Source organism: Ptychodera flava (genome assembly GCF_041260155.1).
Source record: "Ptychodera flava strain L36383 chromosome 3 unlocalized genomic scaffold, AS_Pfla_20210202 Scaffold_26__1_contigs__length_13983176_pilon, whole genome shotgun sequence".
NCBI lineage: Eukaryota > Metazoa > Hemichordata > Enteropneusta > Ptychoderidae > Ptychodera > Ptychodera flava.
The window spans coordinates 13,696,706-13,714,899 of NW_027248280.1; the positions used below are offsets into that span (position 1 = coordinate 13,696,706).

At 37.6% G+C, this 18,194-nt stretch overlaps 2 protein-coding genes across 2 annotated transcripts; one reads left to right on the plus strand and one right to left on the minus strand.

Annotated features, from left to right (window-relative positions):
* Positions 1-11,354: 11,354 nt before the first annotated feature.
* LOC139125978 (melatonin receptor type 1A-like) lies at positions 11,355-12,350 on the plus strand. Its single transcript, XM_070692052.1, has one exon. It carries the CDS (start codon positions 11,355-11,357, stop codon positions 12,348-12,350), a length of 996 nt encoding a protein of 331 aa, XP_070548153.1.
* Positions 12,351-16,340: 3,990 nt separating this feature from the next.
* LOC139125979 (uncharacterized) lies at positions 16,341-17,945 on the minus strand. The gene has a single exon (XM_070692053.1). It carries the CDS (start codon positions 17,943-17,945, stop codon positions 16,341-16,343), a length of 1,605 nt encoding a protein of 534 aa, XP_070548154.1.
* Positions 17,946-18,194: the final 249 nt, after the last annotated feature.

Here is an 18,194-nt window from a genome sequence, read left to right on the forward strand (position 1 = left end):
ATTTTTAGCCATAAAATGATTATTGAACTTCCTTATACACTTCTGTCTGTAAAATTCAGTCAGCGAGACTTTCCAAATTAGAGTGCGATTTTTTTGTCTTTTCACACTAGATAGCTAGGTTTCAAAACCTTGCATTACAGGGTTGCTGCTATTAGGGATGTGTCATGCATTCAAGATCGCAAACAAGTTATCATTTTTCGTGCTTTTGGAACGTATTGTTGAAATCGTTTTGTTAACTTATCTATAAGGAGCTGGAAATTTAAAAATCTCGCCTAGACAAGGTTTTCTAGCTACAATACCCCGCTATTCACTTGAGTTGTTGGGCAAAGTTTGGAACACAAATAGCCCTTCAGTAATACTTGTCAAGACGAGGTTAATTTAGCTAATGGTTTTACCCTCGGTTACTCTACCGGTACCTTTGACGTATCATTGACGTACGCTCTTTGAATCCTCATAACAGTTTTATTGTGACGCATCCCAGCTTTCTCGATTTGCTGCCTCCAATAGTTCAACAGTTCCAAACTTTGCAAAAATACACATACTTTGAAAAAACGAGGTTTTTCTTGAGATATAAATAATAATAATAATAATAATAATTTATTTGTAAAGCGACAAACTCCACAGAAAAAGTGATCACAGCCGCTAAAAGATACATTACAATAAGAAAATGGATAACTAATAAAAATATAATTGATCGAGAAAGTTAAAAACAAGCAAAATCATAAAAAAAGTCTAATCAATAGAGAAAGCCAATTTAAAAAGGTATGTCTTAAGCATACGTTTAAAAGTATTAAAATTATTACAAGAACGAATATTCACTGGAAGCTCGTTCCATAAAAATGGGGCTGCAGAACAGAACGCCCTATCACCATACCTTTTTGTCTTCGTCATGAAAGTATTGAGTTTAAAATCGTTCGCAGAACGAAGTTTGCGCCTAGGTACATAAAACTTATTAAATCTCTCAGATATTGTGGACCAGCACCATATAAACATTTAAAGTTAAGGATTAAAATCTCGTAAATAATACGCTGGTGTACAGGTAGCCAACTTGAAGTTCCTGCAGAAATGGTGTTATATGATCAGAACGGTTTGACTGAGTTATAACTCTGGCTGCTACATTTAAAACATGCTGAATGCGATTAATCAAATACAGTGGTAAGCCATACAGCAAAGAATTACAAGAATCGACACGTGAGGAGACAAGCGAATGCATAAGTTGTTCAGTGGCAGATCTGGATAGGTACTTACGAATGAGGGCAATGCGTCGAATATGGAACATGGAAGAGCGACAATATGACTGACATGAGATTTCATAGTGAGACCGGAATCAAGAATGACGCCAAGGCTCTTTGCTTGAAATTTGGTTGAAATCAGCGCATCACCTATACGAAGACTTCGCTCAAGACTTGAATAAAAGTCGAAATTTCTTAGAGAAAATTACAAATTCTGTTTATCATCATTAAGGCGTAAAAAATTTGAGGACATCAAGGCTGACATCTGAGACACAGGATTCAAGATTACTTAAAGTGATGGTAATTTTCACGTCGAAAAGACATGTACAGATTTGAGTCATCGGCATAAAATATATAATAAGCATAATAAAAGATATAATAAGCTTAAGCAGAATGGTTTTGCAGGAAAACATGTACATTACAGAAAGTGTGAATATGGAGCTGTATAAATTTCGAAGGCACAGTAGACGTATCATCGTTTGTACTGACGAATATCAATGTTTACTTTACACACAGTACCCATAGTGATTTTCCTTACTTTGAAAGTTTAGTTTTTTTAGTCTATAGGCTGTTAGTTCAGCAAACCGTGGACTTGCACAACACGTCGTGCTCTGCTCCTGTCATGTATTGCTTGCAAGTCGAGTCATGACAACGTCCTTGTCACGGCTGCATCTACGGAGGTCGTTTAGGAAACATGGGCGAGATGCTCCTTGTTTAGCGGAGTGATACTCTTGCGGCACACTGGTAATGATTTGATGTAGTACTATCTCGCTGCGCCCTATCAAACAACTTTAACGTCCCTTGAAATAACGAGATTTAAATTAGACGTTATTGGTTTTAATGATCTCTTGGGATAGGTTTTCTCAAAAACCCTCAGAAAATGTTTAGTGACTTCTAGATTATCAATTGTTATGCGAATTTTAGTCTTGTCAAGTGACAATGATATGTTATCTGGATATTTATGGGCTTGGAAACCGAAGGGGAAATGATTGAAAGGAAGGGTCCCAAATCTCACTATCTTCACTCCAGTCCCACTTATTCTAACTCTAACCGTGTCTTCTTAAGCCGTGTGACTATGTGAGGGGCATTGTTGACTAATTACACGGACAGAAAGTGATTTTTATTGGTTGCACTCTTTCTTCATACAACAACCAATACCACTACCAGGACTCGAGCACAGCACCTACAGCATGTGAACCACTACCTATAACCTTTTAATCCATGAGAACAAGTTGCAAGAAGGACATGCAATGTTACATATACAGGTTAGGTTCTTAATGCTATGCAGGCACTGGTTGATTTATTCTCTTCCAATTCGATCGACTTTAAATTTATTTACACATTATAGGTTCCCTTTTATTCAATTTTTATTTTATTTCCATTTTTTAGTCAATCACCCCTTGCTTGTTATTTTATTAATTTTTTGTTCATTATATTCCTTTTTCATTGCTGTGTTTATTTTGCAGGACTGTTTCTTTATTTTATTTTGTTCTTATTTTTTTCTCATTGCAGTGTTTGTTGTACAGGTTTATTGTTGGTTCAGTATACTATCATATCATTTGTCGCATTTGCACAATGACGCAAAGTTGTGGTTGTTGAGGATGTTATATGTGTTGCATGTTAATCATTGAAATTTTCGTTTGCTACTTTAACAATAACAAATATATGCTTTCACTTTTTCTCATAATACAACTTATATGAAAGTTGTCGATCACTGATACGTGTTAAATACAATATTTCACTCTTATTGTGAATGAACGACAATCGTGGAAGATGTCACAAAAATGACTTTATGAAAATTCCACCAATTAGTGCAGTGAATTAACTACAGTAGGGAACAAAATCGACTGCCAACATGTTATGAAGGGTTAATATATTGTCACTAGCGCGGAATCACTTGTTCGTCGGGTTTGTGCATTCCAAGTGTCACACATCAGCAGGGGGCCACCTGAGCAGTAAATTTTGGAGTGTCATTAGTTCTCAGACGGTCCAAAAACTTTGGTAAAATGCGCTATTATGCAAACGTACGAACAATGAAAGAGGCTGTTAACTCAAAGGGAAAAAGAGTTGAAATATATATGTCGAACAAGTGACATCCACACGCCCCGGCTTTATCGCCAAAATGTTTCCGCTACATGAACTAATAAAGATAACTTGCTAATGAATTTGAAGATTCGCTTGGAATGTCTTCACATGCCTTCCATATTGTTGGTGTGGGGTAAGGTCTGAGGATAAAGAAATGAATGGAGAGAATGATTGACGGTGAAATCAGAGAACTGATGAGACTTTGACAACAAGGAATTAGCTCTCCATTAATCAGAATAATAGAGAAACCTGTACGAATAAATAGATAAAGCGTTATATATTTTTTTAAACATTTGATTCATAAATTTCTACCATACAGCCGGGCCCACCAATTTGTCGGAACACATGATCGCAGAAATAAAGCAAAGAAATTATCGACAAAAATTATAACAGATCAATAACAGAGGTTGAAGTAATGTATATATAGGTATGAATTTCAGTATCTAGGGAAAGTAATGCAAATGAAAACAAATTAGGTTTGTTTGGCTGTCATATTGGTTATTTGGATTTGAATATACCCTGACATCTGTTACGTAATAATGGTCAATACACCGCCTTTGGCAATTGCTGTAATGAAGTTGTCTCTAAGGCCATGGTAGTCGGTTACAGTTTGTACATGGCAACAGATATTGTGAATACAATGTAAGATAGGTGATATTGTATCCGGAAGGAGACGACATTGTTGCCGCCACGACATGAATTAATCGTAACACTTGATTAAAGGTCGGGTGAATCGGGTAAGCTCTGACCAAATTTTCGGAACCTCGTTCACTCCTGCTCGCTCCGATCCGACAATTTTGTCAGATAACCACATTTCTGCCCCCCCCCCTTCAGTGCTTCAACCGGTGCAAAAGAAGTCGAAAAATACGGAAGTAATTGAAAGGAAGTTAAAATTTATTTTATTATAATGTATAGTTACTCAGTGTCACAATTACAAGGTGTCTGTGTTTTGTGCATGGCGATTTTTACGTCATCAGTTTGTGACTTTACCACAGTAGTGCCTAAATTAACAATAAGCTCTGAGTAAAAATACAAAATGACTTTCACACCTGTCGTATAGTATCTTCATTAAATGATATAGTAAGTCATTTAGTAAATCCAGATACATATTAGCCCTAATAAAGAAACGCATAAAATATGCAAAGAAACAGAAAAATTATCAAACATTTCTACGTGACGTTGAAGTATGTCACATTGTTTCTTTATTGACAGCTGTGGGGGGATCCACAATACTGCCATTCAAGAATGCCTGATTTTTGGCAAACGAGTATTAATTAATTATGCAAGCGGCAAGCAACGCCCACAGAAAAGTCGTATTTTGCCATTATCAAACACAATTTATGCACTAAATTTGATGCCGATCCGATTGACCGTTCAGGAGGTATCGCGACAACAGGCAGGCAGACACACATTCACAGTAATACAGTCACACGCCGGTGCCACAACAGCTCACATAAATAAAATATGCAGTAAACATTTACAAAGTATCTTGCTCCTTTTATGTTGTTGTTGTCCCAGTTCTTTTCGTCAGACGCTTGTGAGCGTTGTTGCCGGTGTATTCCTTAAAGAAATGGTTTTGAATTGGTTCGACTGTTGTTGCCGGCGGGTCCCGAACGGCTTGCCATACGAACGTCCTTCAGTGGTACAGTCGAAGTGAGCAGGCATTTAAAAGGGTACACAGTTAATTAGACAGCTTTTTGATGTTCCTGCCTTCAGCCTTGGATACAATCAAAGAGCGGTGTACAAAATACCTTGAAAACTGCCAACTGCTGCCGGCAGATAGAGCAAAGCAATCGGAGATGGTCACCATCGCGACCTCGATACAATGAAAGTGGGAATGCGTCGGCCTTTCCCTTGTCACAAGAATCACGCGATTCCAACGAATCGGATGTTTGGCGTATAATGACATTTACGTGATATCTAGCGTTTGTCGAATGTTAAAACCTGAGAAAGCTCTGATATGAGCTTGCTTTGTTATCATGACGAATTTATACCATTGAATCTAGTTGCAAGACTTCATATTTACACGTGCTACATTCCGTTCGATATCATATTGTTTTAATGTTATCACACACGTGTCTGCAACAAGCTTCGCCTTTTTAGGACGCTTTTTGGACACTTTTTACATTCTTTCCGTACTAATGTAACTAAATGGAAAGTCTTTAGCATTCATTTTTACAATATGTAGATTTGCAAACGATTTAAGTTTCTGTACACTTTCTATAGAGAATAGAAGAGGGCTTGTTGAGAGATCGGAGAGTAGACTTTGAATTGTCTCCGTTTCTGTTTAGTAATAAAGGGACTGTGGTGTTCACACGCGATAACTTGGTGTCAGTTTCAGTTACTGACTTTCACGCATAACGATCTCAGCCTGACCCGGGTACATCTCACTTAATATTGTTATTATTGACAAAAAACAAAACCAATTTAAACATTAAAAAAAGGGAGTGCAGTAAGAAAGAAAATTGACTTCTCATCAAAGGTTGACATCACATACGCACCTCAAGAATAGATATTTGATCAAGTGCAACGACATGAGTGGTAACCTTGCATATCTGTTTGTAAGGAACTATGCTGTACAAATCTCTGTAAGGTAGAATACACCTCGGGGACAGATATTCAGTCTCGCAAATTTTTACAGTTCTTTACTGATCTACCACTTGTAGGGGTTCACAATCTTAGTTTTTCGAAAATAAATATTTTTTTTTCATAGAGTGAGTGAACACAGGAAAGGCAGCCATTTTGAAGTTTAACTACCGGCCAATCTAAGGTAATTTGTGTCTCTAGTGCAAAAAATTGCACGGTGACCCTCAATTTTTAGTGTTGATTTTACATTTAAAGAGAATGGCTGAAATATTTCTTGAAAAAAGTTTGAGCAAAAAATTAAGGCTTTCACTTTCGAGGCGCATACTACCTTCAACAGGGTAGATCATTTCTTACAAGCATCCATACAAAAAATAAGCATGACATTTTTGCGTGTTAGTAAATGGTGGACATTTCCAATTTGACAGATTTACAATACTGAATACTCATCAAGGACAGGCGGTTATAGGTACACTTTGAAATGCAATGCCGTTTACAGCAATAAATTGGCGCCAACGGTTGCGGTCAAAATTAAATTAAAATTAAATTTAACCATAATTAGAAACTTTTTCGAAGGGGAAATCTTTGCACCATGTGTCTTACGAAATTGGATTTCATTGTTTAAGTTTACATAAATATTAAAGAGGCTTTCCTACTTGGTAACATTTTTAAAACATTTTTTTAATGCCAACGGTCAATATTTGACGTGGCGACTGCGCGCGGATCGCGAGATATCGATAAAAACATGTCATTTCCCGAGCGTATTTTTCACATCCCGAAGTTTTACGATCCTTTCTGATTTTGACCCGAAATCCCCCGAAGGTTTGTTGTTGTGCTGATTGACAATATTCTAGGGAGTCTACAATAAGTTCGAACGACGCAATTAATTTACTTCCCACTGCAAAGACTTTATATACAGCATTATGCCATTACCTCCGGTAAGTTTTGTAAAACTTCTCCTTAGTTTTTGTCGTTTTCATTATTCTAAATCAGTTGTACTATATTTTTAACCAATACCACATAAACATCAGTTTTTACGTGTCAAATATTAGCCGCCTCCGATGACTACATTTTGTCGTCTGCCACACAGTACGCCGTGCGCGTGGTATGCGTTCTATGCATACCACTCGGCGGCCGCTATGTATCAACAGCACATAACTATGCTAGTCACCTATGCGAATTCTGGTGGAATCAAACTTTGTTTTCCGTTTTTTTTCAGAGTCAGTAAGACTCGGCTTTCCCCCAGGGGCATGACCGATCACCGACGCGAGTGGTACTGTGGCATACAGCAGCGTAAGCGTAGACTCGTACTCCATAGCTTAGTTGACAATGGCCCCAGTGCCGAACGTTCGATGTTCGGAAGCTGAATTTAGGTGGGCCACCGGAATTCAAACTTTTACTTTGTTGAGGACATGTTTTTATCGATATCTCGCGATCCGCGCGCAGTCGCCACGTCAAATATCGACCGTTGACATTACAAAAATGTGCTTTAAAAATGTTACCAAGTGGGAGTGCCACTTTAATGTGAGTGAGCAAATGTGATGTAATTATGAAAATCCTGGGGATCACTCATAGCAGCTGGATAAAATTTTATAAGAGTGAATTTCAAAATAGCTTTGAATTACGACGTGCTCTGGTGATAAGAAAAACGTTTCTAAGGATAGAAAATGACGTCACCTACATTCATTGCAATAGTTCTCCTTCGACAAATTTTGCAACAATTTTACCCAATAAGACGTTCACTGTGCCCGGTGACAGTAAACATAGTGTCGCCGCCGCTCTGCCATTGAAAAACCCGCCTGACTGCTTTAGCATTGTTCATTGCCCTTATGACATTTCCCGTCAATGAAACTTCACAGAACGCTAACGATATGTTTTCTGTCTCCACAGTGTGTACGCGTCGGTAAAATGATTGGTATTTCCTACACTGAACGTGTTCTGTAAGTGAGAACAGTGGACGTCGTATTGGGTTAATTGTTGCAAAATCTATGAAAGGAGAGCGTTTGCAATGGAAGCAGTTGGCGTTTATTTTCTATCCGATTCACCAGAAACGTTTTCCTAATCATCCAAGTACGTTGTAATTCCAAGCTATTTTGAAATTCACTATATGTGTTCTTTTAATAAGGTTCAATTGCATATATAAATACTTAAGCATGATTAGCGTGTACTGAACCGTTACACAATTTTCATGAATAGAGGTACGCAAATCGTATGTACTAGCTCATAGATTGAAACAAATTCTTCAAGATGTGATTAATAGTGATCAGGTGGGATATATTAAGGGGCGTTTTATCGGACAAAATATGCGTGTTATTGAGGACGTAATTGATTTTGCAGAAAGAAAAAGGAAAAATGGTGCGATTTTATTTTTAGATTTTTTCAAGGCCTTTGATTCTATTGAACATAGTTTTCTTTTGCTGTTCTTAACAAATTGGGGTTGGGAAATTCCTTCATTAACTTGATAAAAGTACTCCACTAAGACTGTAACAGTGCTATCATTAGTAATGGGTGGATTTCAAGATTATTTGAAATACAAAGAGGGGTACGGCAGGGTTGTCCTTTGTCAGCTCTATTATTCTTATTGGCTGTAGGGATTGTGGCAGAGATTATAAGAAATGATCCTGAATTTGAGGGTTCGTTATAAAGAATGGAGTAGTTCAAAAGCAGTAAAAATCACGCAAATGGCTGATGACACGCAAATCTATGTTAGTACAGCAAGGTGTCTTTGCGAGTACTTAACCTTATTGATGAATATGGGAAGTATGCTTGGTTAAGATTGAATAGAAATAAGACAGAAGGGCTAAAACTTGGAACTTGGAGAAATAAAGCTAGCCTTGGGTACATTTCATGGCCTAACACCGCAATAAAAGCTTTAGGTGTTTTCTTTAGTCACAATAAAGGAGACTTGAAAAAATTGAACTGGGATGATAAGATAGAGAAGATTCAGACAATGTTTAAAAATATGGCAAAGAAGACACCTTTCACTTGTTGGAAAGATCACAATGCTGAAATGCTTAGCTTTTTCCAAGGTGGCATACATAGCAGCAATGATGGAAGCTCCTGCAGTTTTCTCGCGACGTTTGACGAATATTTTTCATGATTTCCTGTGGGGTTATAAACGGGGTGAAATTAAGCGTTCAATTATCAGCAACAAATTTGGGAATGGGGTTTAGAAATGATAGATGTTGATGCTATGATAAAAGTCCTGGAATGCAAGTGGGTTTCACGTTTTATCAAAGGTGGAGAAAAATCACTTGGATGATAATACCACAGTTTCATTTCAGTACGTACGGAGGGAGTGAATTGATACCGTTTCTGAATTTAGACAAAAGGGGGTTAAATTTGTAACAAGTCACCTCCCAGCTTTCTATAAAGAGGTCTTTCTTTCATGGTATGAAGTCAAGGGTTATTAAGTACGACAGGTTGTTACAGCGAATGACGTTGCAGAACAAATAATTTGGGGCAACCATTTAATCCAATGTAAAAAACTAGCCTTTATTTTGAAAGAGTGGATCGACAGTGGTATAGTTTATCTTACTGATGTATTTTTAACGGTCAATATCTATCTTCAATGCTTTTGAAAGAAATCCTAAAAACCAGCAGGAATTGGATTGTGCAATTGTTAATACTGAAAAAGGCATTTCCTAAAGAATGGATGTCACTCATGAAAGATGTTCATTGAAGAATAATTGTTCAGAGAAAAAGAAAAAAATTGAGATACGGTTATGACGGTAAAACAAAAGATATATCTTTTTTTTCATGTAAGGATTTCTATTGGGTCATTTTAAGCAGAAAAACCGGCAAATCATATGCACCTTTAATTTGGAGTGATTTAAATATGAACAATACAAGCTGGAGCAAGACCGGGACTTTTATAGTAAAATATCTTTATATCAAGAAGGTGGCACAGTTTAATTATCTCCTCTTACATAACTAAATACCTCATAATTACAACCTTTGTAAATGGAGATTAATAGATACAGCTAATTGTAATGTTTGCGGTCAAGTAGACTCCTGCGAGCATTTTATCTTCACATGCAATTTTGTAAGACATTTCTGGGAATTTGTAAACAATTCCATAAACAAAAGTATGAAAAATTAATATTCAGCTACAATGGAAACATATCATACACGGATACTGTGATATATTATCACAAGTTTGATGGTGTAAACTTGCTACTTTCCATTGCTGCTTTTACAATTTATAAAACAAAATAATTGGTGTAAATCATATGTACCAGCTTCTTAAAGAGGAGCTAATAATTTCTCAGATGAAGAAAAAATATTTAGATGTAGGGGATTTAATTAGATCTTAAAGTTTGTGATTTTCTTTTCCAAGCATAGAATATTTAATGTGTCTTGAATTTATCAGAATTGTTTAACTTATTTGTTATCATAGTTCTAATAAAGAGACACATTTTGAAAAAAGAAACGTTTTTCTAATCACCCAAGTACGTTGTAATTCCACGCTATTTTGAAATTCACTGTATGTGTTCTCTTAATAAGGTTCAATTGCATATATAAATAATTAAGCATGTTTAGCGTGTACTGACCCGTTACACAATTTTCATGAATAGAGGTACGCAAATCTTTCAAATCTCTGAAGGTGCACTTCCACAAATCTGGGTAAACATCGAGATTTTTCATCATTTAAATGCCACATATTGCATCTACATTACGAAAGAGAAGGAACATTAATTCTCAACACCACATAGTCAATCGCATTTGACGGAGGTAATTGCCTGGTTGTATGCAAATCTGAATAGGCAAAAGAAAATGACAGACAAACTCAAGAAGTAACATTGGCCAGTTCATGACGGCACTGCTTGATATTGCACGTGAGTCTCGTTCTGGTCTCATATTAATATAAGCCGCTGCTAGTCAAAGAAAATAACAACGGTAAAACGATTGTGCGACAGAAACAGTACAGAAAATCGACTTATGACACTTTCGCTTCTCTTCATGTGGATTAGTCGTAAGCGTAGATCGGACTTAAGAAACCATACAGGCGTCTTAAACATCAAAAAAGATGGATCTTTCCATCTTAGCTAGATGGCGGTAAGAAAGCTCCGTTCGAACTTTCCGATTTAATATAATATGTATTTTTATATTGGAAAGGGGCCACGCTCTTCTTGTCGTTCAGGTAAATATGTTGTGTGAAACATCAAGTCTAAGTATTAAACCTTACTTGAAGTACTTTGTCGTGAAAACCCCTTCGAACGTCTGATGTTTACATCCTCTAGTCATCGGTTCGCCAGCCTGAAAGATCAAAACCTCTGTGGTGGGTGCTCCGTGACCTCCGGTTTCAGATTTATGTGCCCCCCCCCCCCACACACTGCTGCATATTTCAGCCTATCACAGCTTACCTGAGATTTTTGCATCAAGTGCTGCCAGATATAAATCTTGCACTCCTTCACAACTTCCACTCAAAGGTAGAACTGCATCCGATTCAACATGAGCAATTCAATGAGCACAAACGTTTCATACGAAGACACTTTTTCAGGCCCGGCAATTCCACCAGGATGGGTATTAACAGTGACCGGCTTGGTCGAAGTGTTTCTGACTGCCTCGGCGATATTGGGAAACCTGCTGTTTGTTACAGTATTCTGTCTACAGAAGAAGCTGAGAACGACCATCAACACGATGCTGTTCAACCTGAGCATCACAGACTTGATTTCGCCTATACTGGTATCGTCTTTGACGGGTGATGGGTTCCTTAAGCGTCTGTGGAGGTTTGGTTATTCTCTTTGCGTCATTAACAAAGTACTGCATCGAATACTGCTCGAGACATCTCTGTGGCTTACAACTTGCGTTGCCATAAACCGCTACATTTGTATAGTTCACCATGAGAAGTACCATCGATTCAGCAACAGAAAGACACTGTCTTTTGCCCTTATGTTTAGTTGGTGCTTTCCGGTAGCAACTCAAGTTTATCTACATACTAGACCAAATGCATTCAGGTACGTCGAGGGCATCTTTCCGTGTGTTCTTAATGTCAGCGGGGTGTTCACACTTGCCTCCCTGACAGTTCAAATTGTACTCACCGTCTACAGCTACCTTGCCGTATTTCTCTTCATACGTCGTAGCAGAAACCGAGTACAAGCTCACAGTGCGGGAGACGACACCTCGACAAACAACAGCAAGACACCAAGTTTGCAAGAAATTCGCACGCTGAAAGTTTTGATGGCTGTATTCTTGTTGATTATCTTCGGCTACATACCTGTACCACTTGTGGGTAGCATTTTCAAGGCGCTGGGAAGGCCAGAGGGACTAGCATTTTTGATTTTGCTACACCCGGCAATACACATCGGGGGAGCCGTCAACCCGATTCTCTACGGTATCAGTAACAGAAATGTCAGAGAGTCCTACAGACAGATATTGACAGGACAAAAGATCTTTGGTCGGCCATGCTGCGGCGTTAATGCTGAATCACAAGTGTCAGCTATATAAAGTCCGAAGAGATACTGAGAAAAGATGTGTCTGAAATACAGATTCATAGGATAAGGTGCATATCTATGATGTCATTTTCATCAAAATCCCATGATATAAAGTATTAAATGTCGCTCACTTCATTCATTATATTGTTTGTGCTGTGATTATGTTAGCTTTGCGCCATTTGTTTTAGCTTGCTAATTTCACATGCTGTTCAATGGGCAGCCATGTTTTGAATTTCTATCAATGTAATAAATTTTCTCTTTTGCACCATACAGAACTTTACAATACATTTTGAATATAACAGACTATATCTCATTGTATTTAGAAGTACATTGGTTTATCATAACGGTAAATTTATTTCCTTTGTACCTTTATACTGCCGTGATTCAATGTGATATACTTATTATGTGTTACTAATATTCATATTACAATAATCATTTTAGAGATAGTTACAGGATGTTTTTCATGCTTTATATGTTACATCAGTCTTCACGCGAACACGAAAGTAAAATGTCGGCATTCCTTTAATACTGTGTTGTAAACTAGAACTTAAATGATAGAAAGGACCAGAGCTGTTCATTCTCTGTGATCCATGCGAGAGGAAATGGTTATTTAACTCCCTTAATTGTCTCCACGATTCGTAAAATGCGTCCTTCTAAACATTTTGCCCATGCAAAAAGTCTCATTTCTAAAGCAACGCAGTCTGAGATTTCAAACTCAGCTCCGAAGAAGCACCGTACTGCTTTCTGTCAGTGAACAGCTAGTAAAGGAGAGTTGCTGGGCATGTTTGACAAGTGGATGTCACTAGATTACCATCATAGATTTGAAGGCAGAAATTAAGGCTGAGACATGATTAAAACCCTGCAAATATGTCTTTTGTGCATTTAGCAGCAGAAGGTTTTGATTATATTTAAAGGTGTCAGTTTCGAATATTTTACGATTATTTAAATGGTATATATTTTGTATTTCATGAATTGATGTATCACTATTATGATTGCTGTAATTACTGTTTTCTGTCATGCATGATTTTTTTCTGTGTCAATACATTAATCATTGATTGGATTTGCGGTGTTTGTATCATTTATTTCAATTCTAGTCTCGTCTTGGCGGGACTGTCAGGCAAACCGAAACCGAATTAGCCACTATTATTAGTACAAAACTGTAACACGATCGAATTTGTATATTCTCCTTGCGGGACTTTGCCGAAAAAAGGGCTAGTCGGCGAACCCGAAAGCAAGGGCAACATGTGCATTTTAGCAGCAGTAGGCGTCAATGATATTGAAAGCTGTCACTTTCAAATAATTTTCGATTATTTCAAGGGTATATATTTGGTACTTTAAGAAATGTTGTTTCACTAGTGTGAGCGCTGTAACGACTTTTTCCTGTGTCAATACAAATCATACGACAAAACTTTTGGGTCTCTTTATATTTACACCAGAATCTCGACATGTAAACAGCTGAAAATCAACTTGATAACATTTTCTTGCATATGTACAAGATGTCTCTGCGATCACAGTGAGTCTCTTGACACAATATGAAACAAATGATCATGTATTTTGAAAATCCTGTATATTTATGATACTAAACTCGGTATTTCTTGGCTAAGAACTCTATTGCACGGGAATTACGTTCGAATTACCTTCGAAACTACCACACTTCTCTATTTCATTGAATGGTTTAAGAATAAACTCGATGCATGCTCATCATTGACTGTAATGACTTAATGTTATTTCTGCCTACCATGTCCCTTCACACACTTACTCAATATGCTGCTGTTTTTCACGCTTCGCTTTGCAATGTAGGTAACAAAATGACAATACCTGAAGTGTTTTTTTTCAACCTCCCAAAGAGACAATACCATATTACCTTTGGCCGATGCATTCTGAAAACATTCTTTGCCTCGCGATGCGGTCAACAATATACTGGTATGCTATAACATTGTCAATTTTACCAGATTCGTGCTGGCATCTCTATCAACTTACTGTCTGAAAAACGTCGAGGTGAGCAATTCGTGTGTCCACGAAATTACCCGTGTGAACAGTTATGCAATACCTAGTCAGGTTATTTATATTTTAAAAACCTATCCTATTCAAGTGCTCCGCAGGATAAATGCAAACAAGCATATGCACTGAAAACAAGTAAGTATCACTGTATTTGGTAAAGCGAAGTTCGGGCTGTTATTGCTGAAAAGGTCCGCGGATTGTGTTTTAGGACTGGAAAATTAATTCTAGATAACGCAGCAGATTGTGCAACTGCTTGCGTAATGTAGCAGTCTTTCATCTTGTTTTACAACATCCTATCCAAGAAGAAAAACATTAAAAGCACATATTGTTGAGAAATGCCAGAGGTAGAATGCAGTTAGTCAAATTACGACCGCTAGTTCGTTAAAGTGGTGTACACAATGAGGAGCGATCCGATCCTTGTTGCGTGGAAATACACTTAGATAATGGCAAATATAGAGTAGATTTTCAGCTATGCGTTGTCAAACCACTTAACTTGACATCCATTATCTTTCTTAATAGCTACGTCTTTGCGAAAGACACTGTATAACCTTCAGATTGTCTTGCATTCAGGTATTTTCTTGATGAACAAAGCCTCTAACCTCTCAATTAATATCAATTACAGAGGACTCAAGACAGTTGGCGTTGAGACAGTTGTTTTGAAATAAATACGCGAACTGAAGTTTTTGGCTGTAACTTTGTCTTTTGTACAAACAAAAAGACGTGCTAAATGTATGTATTACATTCCCAAATTAATGATAAGTCTCGTGTGTAGAAAAGAATTTGAATTATATGTGTATAAATGGTCATAATGATTTCACCGACCGATATCTGATCACTTTTTTGACTTACAAGGTCGTCATATTAGAGAGGTTCAGTTCCACGTAATTACGTGTACGTCTGACGGTGCGCAATGACGTTCGCGTATCAGTGCCAACGTGTGACTTTGTTTGAGCGGATGAAAAAACAAGACTCTGTTCCAAAATAGAGTTTATTTCTAAAACTTCGACGTTTCGATTCCACACAGGGAATCTTCATCAGGAATCTAAAAAACAACAAAATTACAGTAAATATGGGACTAGTAAAAACGAAAAGAGCAACACTGGCGTAAAACCATTTAAAAACTATTCGAAAAACTGAGTTGTTGGTTTATAAAAGGAACTATAGCTAAAAATCAATCTGTACAGACGAGAAGAAAAAAGTTTTGAACTTACAAACAGAAGACGAGTGAACACTCAGTCTAAAAGTAGCGATGTTGACCGGCCGGATCGTACAAAGCCAATGGCGCGAAATACAATGAAGGGAGGGCTCCCCAGAACAAACAACTTACAGACATGAGGAAAGGACTCCCTAGCTGTAGATGAAGCGGATTTGAAAACCTATAGGAACTGTACTTAATTCACCAGTCCTTTTTATTGATGCCGTTGGGTGACAGAGTACCAAGCTTATGAATGAAATGAAGTTCAAGCTGCTTTCTTATTTTATCTGCTTTTGAATACACTTTACAAAGACCAGAAACGAAAATTATTGATGTTGTGCCCGGGTTCATGAAAATGGTGGGCTACTAGAGTATGTTTATGAGTTCTGATACTGTATAAATGTTCATTAATTCTGATACGGAGTTCACGTTTCGTTTCGCCTATGTATAATTTGTTACACTTATCACAGATAATGACGTAGATGATATTGCGTGTATTACATGTTACATGTCCGACAAGAGGTTGAGATTTTCCAGTGAGTTCGTTAGTTATGGAATTTTGTTTTGTTTTCAACATGTGGGGACATGCTCTACATTTGTTGCAGGGTGTACAAGTACCTGGTTCTGTGTCGTTCTGTGTGGATGTTTTAGTCCGGGCTTTTACCAGCATTTTCTTTATGTTTGGTGGTTGTCGGAATGCTACAACAGGTGGTTTGTCAAATGTAACTTTTGTTTCTTGATTTGATTGAAGGATAGGCCAGTGTTTGTTGATTATGGAGGAGATGCTGGGTAGTGACGGGTGGTACGTCAGCACAAATGGAATCCTTGTAGGCTGGTCAGTGTGTTTATTTTTTGTGTAGTTAATGAGTTTTTCCCGGGAATGATTTCTTGCTTTGTGATTGCAGTGACGATTGATGATTGCTTGTAGTTTCTATCCGTAAGATGTCTATGTAGGTTCTCAACTTCTTTATTGTATAGATCAGTGGATGAGCATATACGTCTGTAGCGAAGAGCTTGACCTTGGGGGATTGATTTAAAAATATGACGAGGGTGACAGGATGACGGCAAGAGGTAAGAGTGTTTGTCCGTTGGCTTGCTGTAAACCGTAGTGTGTATTTTATTTTCCCTCATCATCATCTTAGTGTCCAAGAAGGAGATTTCGGTGTCGCTGTATTCAATGGTGAATTTGAGTGATGGATGGATTGAATTACAATATTCGTGGAATTGAAGGAGTTCTTGTAGAGTTTTTAACCATATGAACCGGATGTCGTCGATGAATCGTCTCCATTGCATGGGTTTAGTGGGACAATTAGCGAGTATTTGTTTTTCAAGTTTACCCATCGTTATGTTCGCATAGGATGGAGCGACTTTACTTCCCATTGCTGTGCCTTGTACTTGTAAAAAATATTTGCCATCAAACTGAAAGTAATTTCTGGTGAGGATAAATTCTAACATTTCTGTGATAAGCTGTTGGTTGGACGGTGATACATTGTTGTCAGCAAGTGCTTCGCGTACGGCTTGAATTCCATAATCATGGGGAATGTTGGTATACAAGGATATTACATCCATTGTGACAAGGATGGAATTATCTGGCACAATAATGTCATGGCTATCTATTAGATGGTGGGTAGTGTCTTTCAAATATGACGGCAAAGATTGGACAATAGGTTGAAGAACGTGGTCGACATATGCTGCTAGTGGTGATGTCAGGGCTTGGCATTGCGGAATTATCGGACGGAGTGGTGTGTTCTCTTTATGAATTTTTGGAAGGCCATAGAAATGTCCAGGTTTTGGTTCCTTTGGAATGAGTTTGGAGGCAATGTCACGAGAGATCCACTTGTTCTTTTCCCATTTTCTTACCTTATTTTCAAGTTCGCCGATGTATAAATCAGTGGGGTCGTGGTCGAGCTCTTTGTAAAATGACTGGTTTTGTAGATGATCATTGCATTTATCGATGTACCATGAAGTGTCCATAACTACTATCCCACCTCCTTTATCTGCAGCTTTAATTGTCAGATCTTCTCTATTAGTGAGTTGTTGAAGAGCAATTCTTTCATCTTTGCTGATGTTGTCATATGTCTTTTTCCAATTTTGGCTGTTCAGAACTTCATCTTCAACTGCATTGAGGAAAGCTTCCAGTGTTTGGTTTTCATTCGGAGGTGGATTGTAATAAGACTTTTCCCTTTTAAAAGGACCAGGCGAGAGATGTGATGTTGTTTGATTATTTTCTTTGTCTCTGTACATATATCGAAGTCGGCATTTTCTTTTGAATTCTCGGACGTCATTTATTAGTTCTTTAGTGTTGACTTTTTCAGGTTTCGGACAAAACATAAGTCCTTTGGAAAGAACGCTGCTTTGAGCCGGGGTAAGTTGACAGGAGGAGATGTTGGTCACGTTGGAGTTGACTTGCATATTGTCTTGTAAATGTATGGTTCCAGTTGAATGTTTTTGGTGTCCATTTTGTCTGTTATTGCGAAGTTTCCTCTGAAAATGACGATTAGGATGTTTCCAATTCTTCGTCACTGGTTGATCACTTTTCAGTCGTTGAATTTATCTTTCTGTTTGTTACTTCGTAGAGAATAAATTTTGGATTTCATAGCTGAGAGATTCTCGTTTATCTGGTTGAAGACAGTTGAGGTACAGTTAGATTTCATTATCCCT